At 45.9% G+C, this 9,316-nt stretch overlaps 1 protein-coding gene across 1 annotated transcript; it reads left to right on the forward strand.

The window, feature by feature from the left end:
• The first annotated feature begins 12 nt into the window (after positions 1-12).
• On the forward strand, positions 13-8,700 carry LOC149275186 (exopolyphosphatase PRUNE1-like). Its single transcript, XM_089504915.1, has 8 exons — positions 13-51; positions 3,919-4,020; positions 4,192-4,397; positions 4,573-4,757; positions 5,280-5,438; positions 5,829-5,923; positions 6,256-6,414; positions 8,158-8,700. Exons 1-8 carry the CDS (start codon positions 13-15, stop codon positions 8,698-8,700), a joined length of 1,488 nt encoding a protein of 495 aa, XP_089361041.1.
• The last annotated feature ends 616 nt before the right edge of the window (positions 8,701-9,316 follow it).

The following is a 9,316-nucleotide window of genomic DNA, read 5'->3' on the forward strand; positions in this document are numbered from 1 at the left end:
GGAGCTGGCAGCATGGAGCACTTTCTGCAGGGCTGTAAGGCTGCCTTACAGGTAACGTGCCCCCTATGCATGCACACTGTATGAATTACCCCTCCATTAACGTCTTGTATGCTTCTGACCTGCAGAGCTGACACTCCACTCCTCCATTACTTGTCTGAACGTCTTGTATGCTTCTGACCTGCAGAGCTGACACTCCACTCCTCCATTACTTGTCTGAACGTCTTGTATTCTTCTGACCTGCAGAGCTGACACTCTGCCCCTCCATTATTTGTCTGAATGCCTTGTGTTCTTCTGACCTGCAGAGCTGACACTCTACCCTTCCATTTCTTGTCTGAACTATTTGTATTCTTCTGACCTGCAGAGCTGACACTCTGCCAAGCACATCTTAAAGGGTGCAGAAGTGTTCACCTTTAACTTGCTTGCTCTATACTTTGACCCATTCGTTTGTAAACGGGGTACACGTATCCTCCCCGGTGTGCCCAGGAGGGTGGGCGGTGATTGCATTCTCTGTATCTCCTGTGATATTGTACTTGTGGTTGTGTAGGGTGAGTGTCACTGCGTGTCCCGGAGGAAAGCAGGCGCTCCGGTGGGGGGTTACTTGGTAAAATGCATCCCCCCGCATTCCATGGCAGCTCCAGTATAGAGGGAATGCCTGGTAGGAGTGGGTTGCGGTATTATTTGGGGATGAAAGAATAATTTTGTGCATTCCCAAATTCCATGTTTTCTCCGTGATTAAACGTTTAACCCGACCAGCCGTGTATAAAAATCAGAGGCAAAAATATCGTCAGTCCAGAACAAGAAACTGTGCAAAAATGTATCGGTAATAGCAAAATAATGTTTCATTCTGCATACAAAATATCAGCAAGTAACGGGAAAACACTCTCATAACTGTGCCGGCCACCCCTGCTGGAAGGCCATTCCATTGTCACACTACTCTAATACTGTAAAACTGATTTACACAATCACTGAAAGGGGCTAAAACCAATACCACCGTGCCAGTATTTAAACGCCTCCGCCGGCAGGCAGATGAGAACACTGCCGTCTTTCTAATCACATTGCCGGTGAAATATTGCTGAAAACCCCAACGTGTTAGTATCGTGTTTATACGCGGAGCGTGGCTGGGTGGACGGGCTTCTCCCCGGGGACAGTCTCCGTGGCACCAGGGGCCACATATTCTCAGTATCCCTCTCCTTAATAAGCCGTTTCAGCACAGCGGACGCGGCTCGGATGGCCAGTTTCCCCCGCAGCACGTGGCCCTTCACAATGGCTTCCTTATTCTGCCGCAGAGATTCTGTATGTGTGGGACGAGCATGCAGCATGCGCGGGTCACATTTATACTCGCCGGGGACCCTCTCATCTCTGGCTCTCGGGGTTTATTGGGCTCCGCGCTATTTTTAAATACATAAATTCTTTCGTTCGGAACCTCGGGGCGTCCGGTAGGTCTACCTCGTATTGTGTCTTTATTTTGCGCATCGGTCAGAACGCGGGCCGTTGTGTAGCACTTCTAGGGTTAAATCGCGAGTCGTGTTTTGCCTCCCCAGGGTCCTCGCCTCTAATCCCGAGCATTTCTTCCGGGTGGGACGTGCGGACGGCCCTGCTGACGGACACAGAGCTATATTTAATTTGTGCTTGAAAGGTTTTATCTAACGGACGACGCGGCCCGACACACAGAGAGATGTCGGCCTCCCACGGCCAGAAGCCAAGGCTCGCTAAACCAGAAACGTGGGCAACCAATTCGCTTCCCGGGCTCTCGGAATCCGCGCTGCACGCTGTGAATAAGCCCCTCCGCGCGGCGGCATGAATTAACTCTGCTTCCGGCAGCTCGGATCCTTCGGAAATACAGAAAACGTGATGCAGGGAGAAATGAGGTCGCTCGGCGAAAAAGTGGGACCGACGAGAAGCCCCCAGACCCCGGGGGGATCAGACCTGCTTAACCGTTCCATGGCCAAGTGCCACGGCTCTACCCTCAGCCCTTCAAACAGTCGGCAAGCGGCCTTTGTATCAGAAGGGTGTGAGAGGATGATGATAAATAAAGTCACCAGGGACCCCCTGTGCTCCTCAAACCCCGTTAAGATGAGGGTCACGCGGCGCCCTCCTTTTTGGGGAGTTTCATTCAGCGCCCCACCGCGGAGGAGCCGTCATCGTGGGCAGCAGCGCTCTGTATAACGCAGGAGTCGGCCGCATGTCGATGCGCTTCAATGCGTCCGGGCGAGACGCAGCGCGAGGCTCACATCCCCGGTGCTGGGGAGAGTAGGGGCAATGCGGCTTCATGAGTGCAGTTATAGGTACAAACCAGAAACGTTACGGTTTAAACTTATATTTATCCTTTTATATATATATATATATATACATATCAGACCCCGCAGCGCTCCCGCGTGCCCGAGGTCTCCCGTGCGATCGTTTTGTTCCATCATTGAGTTATTTCTGCTCTGTCCGAGGCGTTCAGCCTTTATTTATAGCCTATTCATGTAGTAACTCGTCGGGGGTCTTCGTAACCAATCCCAGAGCCTGCCAAAAATACGGTGCCCCCCGATTAGCCGGTAAAACCCGCGCCCCTCGGAATGTAATGCCCCGTTTCCACGGAGCGCGATGTCTCTCGGCTGTGCGGGGAACCTGGCAGCATTCATCTCGTTACACAGGCCTTTGTTTTCAGAACAAATGTAATAACGTAGCACGTCTTCTGCTTTTAAGATTCCACGCAAATATTGTTTTTCCCTAAACAAATGACCCGTGCGATTTATTAACTGCAAGCATATGGTGTTTTTGTGCGTTCCCTCGGAAAGCACTTCGTCTCCGAGCCGCTTTCCATAAATGAGTTACTTTCCAGGGCAAGTGTAAGCAAATTATAGCCAAACTTGCTTGCCGTTGGCCCGGCGCCTTCACGGTATCCGAGGAACGCAAGTGGGTTTTTAGCGATTTCCAAAAAACAGTCGTTTCCATTTTTCGCAACCTTTTTTTTTTTTTTTTTTTTTTTACATTCTGGAGCTAAGTTTAAAAGCAGTCTTATCACCATAGCAACCAATGAAATACTCCCAACGAGTGGGAGCCTTCTATTGGTTGCTACGGACCACTGTAAACGCTTTATCCCGGTATAATTTCTAGTGCTTGATATATATACAACGTATGTAATACGCAGAGGGGTTAATGTCACGTCTGGCCCCCGATGAGATATGTTATCGCAGTTTGCTTTATGGCGTCTGTTTGTATAGGTAATGGAGCCGCTTTGATGGCTGCGGTTAGAGTTTTATTGAGGGGACCTATATCTAAGTGCTTCGTGTATTTGTCCCACACCATATATAGCAGATAATATTTGGGTAATTACGCGTGTTTAAGCTGATAGCCCTGACATGGAGTAGACCTATACCTTTCCGTATAATAAATGCATCCGTGTAGTTGAGAAAGTGAGACTGGAACCTTGCCAAGAGTTACTTAGCCGCTCTTGCACGATATATTACCCCTTTCTTTCTTTTTTTTTTTACTATCCGTCTCCTTACACAGATTTTCAAAAATGTTGCTTTCCGTCCAGCGAAAGGTAGACCCTTTACTGCGAAAACCCAATTAGTAAGTATGAGTAGGGATGGCATTTTTATTTACAAGATTATTCGGATTGCTCGCGGTCACAAAAGTAAACTTTGCAGCAAGCGGGCCGTGGTTGCAGACCTGCGGGTCTGATATGCTGGAAACCCGCGCAACCCGCAACTCGGTGTCTGGCCAAATCCCCAACTGGTTTGATTCACGCGAGGATCCCGAATACTCGTAGACTGGCTCTTTTATTTCTCTGTGGGGACGCTTTCGTGCTTTTAGACTCTGTGATTAGGTTTTTAGTAAGCAGATAGATGCCTCTGGAAGACATACCGTCCCGTGTGACAGTAAGGGCTTAGTAAAAAATATTTAATGTTTTTCTTTATTGCTTTACAGGAGAAGCACGAATCCCTGGACTTCCACATAGTTCTGGGCAATGAAGCCTGTGATTTGGACTCAATGGTGTCTGCGATGACCCTGGCTTACTTTCTAGCGAAGGTTTGTTCTGATAGTATGCTCCCCCTGGGAAAGGCCACCAGCTGCTTTGTCCTGCCACCCGGGTGTCTTCCCTCCCGAACCTGATGAACCCGAAACCATGCAAACATCTTGCCTTCCCGGCACCCGAATGGGAGGATTTACATTCTCACCCATTTCTGTTTTTCCTTTTAGACCTCAGCAAGCAAAAACCTGGTGCACATTCCGGTTCTCAATATCCCCCGGGAAGACTTCCCTCTGAGGACAGAGAGCACCTTCTTTCTGAAGGAGAACGGAATTTCACAGGAGATCCTGACCTTTAGGGATGAGATCGACATTCCAAGTCTGTATGAGTCTGGTCAGCTTATGCTCACCCTGGTGGATCACAATGTTTTACCCAGGTGAGTTACCGTTGTAACCCCACACCTATTCCTAGCGTGACCCCATGGAGACACATATGTGCAGTGATCGTGTACTGTGTAAGGGATATGGTGGTTATTTTTTGCTGTACGTTTTAATAGTTTTTCTCATTGCTTGTCATAAATTCTGACCGTGTTCTTGCGTGTGATCCGGTAGTGCTGACTCTTTCATGGAGGATGTAGTGACAGAGGTTATCGATCACCGTGCTCTGGAGAGAAGCGCTTCCATGAATTGCGAGGTAACCTCTGAACTGGTGGGGTCCTGCACGACCCTGATAGCAGAAAAGATCATCCGGGCCGCCCCAAATATCTTGGACAGACAGCTGGCATCCTTGTTACGTGGTGAGAACATAGTTCATAAGGTTGAAAAATGACCAAAGTCCATCAAGTTCAACCTATATACATATTGTGTCCCTACTGTGTTGATCCAGAGGAAGGCAAAAAAACCCTTATGAAACAGATGCCAATTGCCCCATACCAGGGGGAAATTCCTTCCCGACTCCAAATATGGCAATCAGAATAAATCCCTGGATCAACATTCTGTCCCTATTAATCTAATATCCATAACTTGTAATATTATTGCTTTCAAGAAACACGTCCAGGCTCCTTTTGAACTCTTTTATTGAGTTTACCATTACCACTTCCTCTGGCAGAGAGTTCCATAGTCTCACCGCTCTTACTGTAAAGAACCCTCAAGCACTCAAAGGCACTGTACATGGGTAAACCAGCGGCAGCCAATAGTAGATGGTATTTCTGCCCTACGTAACCCGCATTGGCTGCTCAGTATTTCAAACCAGAACCCTTAATTTTAATATTGAGATTGTTTTGAACACATAACGTGAAATGCTTTCCTTTCTTATCGAGGTACGATTGTTCTTGATTGCGTTAACATGACACCTGTGGCTGGTAAAGTGACCCCAAAAGACAGTGAACTTGTCACAACGCTGGAATCCATGTTCCCCGGTCTTCCATTAAGGACTGAAGTGTTTGATTCACTACAGAAAGCCAAGTTTGACGTGTCAGGTAAAACATTTTATAAGCATTTTAAATGCATGTGTAGGGCACCAGCATGCAATGAGCGTGACCATTTTGGTCTGTGTCTTCTGCGCAAGGAACAGCAGCATCCGTCTGAACAGTTATTTTTTCAGTTAGCTGGAGGAAGCCATTTTGTGTTGCGGTGCCAGCTTCCTGTTTTGGTACACGCCAACTTCCTGCTCACAGTGACGCAGTGGATAAAAAAAAAAAAGCTTCCCCTAGCCTTTAATAAAATGACAACTCAACTGTGAATAATGCAACACAGGATAAAAAACTCGATATAAACAGTCCCAGACTAAGGTGGTAACAATAAATAGAAGATTTGGTGGGGCCTTCCTGTTTATTATTTTTGACATTGACTCACGATTCCTTGCTCAGGTCTCACCACAGAACAGATGCTGAGAAAGGACATGAAAGCCATAACGAGCCGTGACCTCCTCCTCGCCATCAGCTCCATCTACATTAGCCTGGAGGTAAGACACGTTTTAAACTTCAGCCAGCCAAGTGATGTGGGCAGCTTGTCCTGCAATATTGAAATGATTTGGATAAATTACACATTTTGAGCTGTTATGCTCTTTAATAATTATTTTCTCCCCATTCGTATATTTTTCATCTTAATGTTTCATTCTAGTCTGGAGTCATGTGACACAGAGAGTTGTAGCAAAGGCTTTCTGAAAACTCCAGATACGCTTTTCGTTCAGATGTATCTTCCTTTGCCTTTATATTTTAGAAGCTGTAATCCGTGTGGCGTAAAACCCAGCCACGTAACCAAGTTCCTGTGCTTTTTTTTTCCTTCTGTCCTCAGGATTTTGTGCACAGGGCCAACCTGGAATCTGACCTACGAGCCTTTTGCCAGAGGCACGGTTACAATGTTTTAATAGCCATGGCTATAACTTTCAATAGTGACAATGAACCCACAAGACAGATAGCCGTGTACAGTCAGCGGGAAGAGCTCCGAGCGTCGGTAGGTAGCCCAAATATTTGTATTATTGCATTGTACCATTCTTCATGCGTGTCGGGAAATAATAAGGGTCCCCGCTCACGCCTTTTCACTGCATATCAATGAGCTTCATCTATTTCATGTGATAATGTGGGATGGCTCTACACGGATAGGCGTACATACGGCAAGTGACCAAACCAGGGGTCAACCTTGATTAAAAAAAAAAAAGATTCTTTTCATAACGACTTTGTGGTTGTTCTCAGTCTGTCCTGGAAATATGGAGATCCAGAAAAGCTTCAACCTCTACTATAACTGTGAATTGAATGTCCCACCAAACAATCCTGCTCATAAGGGTGGGCACGTGTCTCATACGTGGACCCCTGTGAATTCTAGTTAATCTCTTCCACCTTGTTCTCATGAGTGGCATGTCGCTTATGGGACAGACATTTTACTACATATTTACTTTCCTGCCTAAGTAGTGATACTTTATTAGCCTTCCGCAGGAACCGGTCGGCATTGGAACTTAAGTTATTGACTCAAACAATATGCTGCCGCCTCCTGGAAGCATTTATGATCCATGGCTGGCTGTGAAAAGCATAGACGATCCACGGCCCAGGGGCTAAACGTTTCTACAAAGATTAGCATTTTGATTAAAAAAAAATGAACGGTGTGACATCACACAGTCCCCAAAATCAAACCAGCCGATGCCAGCCTAGAGTCTGGTTTACTTTTTGTTTTGTTTTTTCCCCCCTTTTTTAAAGGGAAAAAAAAACCATATGTAGCAGCATACAAGTTAGTTTTCAGTGAGAATACTCGTTCAGAAGGAGGCGTTTCACATCCCTCGAGGCCTCCTGTGCCAGGTGATTCTGTCATTTATTAACTAGGTCAAGGGCTAAAGTTTTGCAGTTAGTTGTGAAATGTGAGCCTTCGTGAGGCAGAGCTCAGTCATTCCAGGGCAAAACTCGATAAACGTCCCACAGCCGCCTGCTGGAGAACTCGCTTGTCAACTGCCTCGAGTGAGTGATTCGGCGGAGTCCAGGTGAGGAGTCGATCCTTTTTTCAGTCCGGTCATTATAAAAACGCTTGTATTTCGGGACCCAATTTACCGTTGAAATGGGAACAGCAATTTACTAATTGCACCATTTCTGGGTGTTCTGGCAGGCCGAGGTTTAGCCATTATGTGGATATACTGGCCCAGCCTCCTCCTTGAACCTTTGCCCGTGTTTATGCTCCATTACTAGAGGGAGGGCGCGTCTGGAGGCTGTGGTGATGATCGTGAGTGTCTTCGGGGTTCTGCTGTGTAGTGCTCAAAAGCCTTTGGCACAGAATAGGTTAGTACGCAGGAACGATGGGCCGAATGGTCCTCACCTGCCAACAAATTCTGTTTCCATACCAGAGGTTCTCATGCTTTTTCCCCAACCAAGTACTTTGACTACCTGATTTCTGTGGGGACAGGAGCAACATGACCCGAGGCGGACTGAGCCAGACCCTGACCTCGGGAAGACCAAGAGGAAAGGTTCGAGTCCAGATAGCCACAGCTTGTACTCCTTCACTCTTAAAGAGCTAGGCTGAGCCATTTGTTTGGGTCACCCAAGTATAGGTTTCTCTATTTAACTGAGAGAAGGCTAAACTGTTCAAATTAGAAGAGGTCGCTCCCCAGCGGAGACACTTTCCAGGAAGACTTGTTCTTTTGCAGCTTGTTTTGGTGCAGGACAGTTATATTTCTCATTTGCTGTATTTATATTTTCAAACATTTTTGTTTATTAGGTATGTACAGCTTTGGAGGAAGCCGCAAACCCCTCTCTTAAACTATCCCTAATTCCATCTGATCCTTGTAAGACCATTGTCTATTACCACCAAGGCAACACCGTCGCATCTCGGAAAAAAGTCCTGCCGATTCTCAAAGATTTTCTCAGGAAGAGAGACTTCGGGAACAGAGCATCTCAACTCATGCAGTCAATTCAAGATACCGAAAAGCCAAAAGCCCGTTTTGGCTTTGGAGAACAAGCGACCGAGGAAGGCTTGGATGACAATGACTTCACCGGGGAACCTGGAGACTGTTCGGACACCCCTGATGTTGACGTTGGAGAGGACTTCAGGGGCAAAGGATCGAATTCTGGTTTCAAGAAACAATCAGATGATGGAGCAGAAGAGGAGAACTCCTTCCCGCCAACACCTATGAACAGTCTTGTAGAAGGGTGCCCCTTGGACAGAGGACTTCCTAAATTTACAGCAGAAGCAATACTGGAAAGATTCAGCCGGATCACTGCGGTAGATTCTGAAGTCAAATCATCCGGAGGGTCCAAGTGACTTGGTGCCAACAATGCCTGGATATGAAGGAACTGAATATCATAATAAGAGGAGGGGGCTTTTTCAACAGTTTTCTGTAATACCTCAGGGTGGAATCTTTGGTAAAATTAACAGTATCGCTCCCAGCATGCGTTTCAGAATAGATACCAAAACGTTTGTTCTCCTTCTGCCATGGATTACAATTTTTAAATTGCTCAGTTAAGAGGCTATGTGAGGATTATAGGAATTGTAGTCCTTAGCAAATGGAACTTCCTTTTATCTATGGCAGCCGATGTAGGCTACTAATTATACCATGTATATTAAATAAATTAATACTCATGATATTATTTATTATGCATGCAAAGAAAGAAATCTCCGGAGTAATTAAACTAAGATGATCCCATAGACAATTTAGCAAGAAAAAAAAATGTAAATTGTAAAAACAGAAAAAATTATCTAGAATTTCTAATTATCAAAATTTTATACTACCGTGGTTTTCATGGGAAATTAGTACTTTTTTTACAAGTTTTCTTTTTAAATATAGAATGGCTTGAGTTATTTTAATTATCACTCGAAACTAAGGCTTAATGTTGAGGGTATACTCACTGCAAGTGTCCGTGCCCTGTTAAAAATAAAC

Source organism: Sceloporus occidentalis, unplaced genomic scaffold (genome assembly GCF_023333645.1).
Source record: "Sceloporus occidentalis isolate IW3139 unplaced genomic scaffold, rSceOcc1.0.p SCAF_296, whole genome shotgun sequence".
In the NCBI taxonomy this organism is placed as follows: domain Eukaryota; kingdom Metazoa; phylum Chordata; class Lepidosauria; order Squamata; family Phrynosomatidae; genus Sceloporus; species Sceloporus occidentalis.

Excerpts from the sequence above, each read along its gene's own strand:
- LOC149275186 (XM_089504915.1), top strand. The coding sequence starts at position 13 with ATGGAGCACTTTCTGCAGGGCTGTAAGGCTGCCTTACAG. Across the intron at positions 4,021-4,191 it reads TGGCTTACTTTCTAGCGAAG|ACCTCAGCAAGCAAAAACCT; the intron begins GTTTGTTCTGAT and ends TTTTCCTTTTAG. Across the intron at positions 5,924-6,255 it reads CCATCTACATTAGCCTGGAG|GATTTTGTGCACAGGGCCAA; the intron begins GTAAGACACGTT and ends TTCTGTCCTCAG.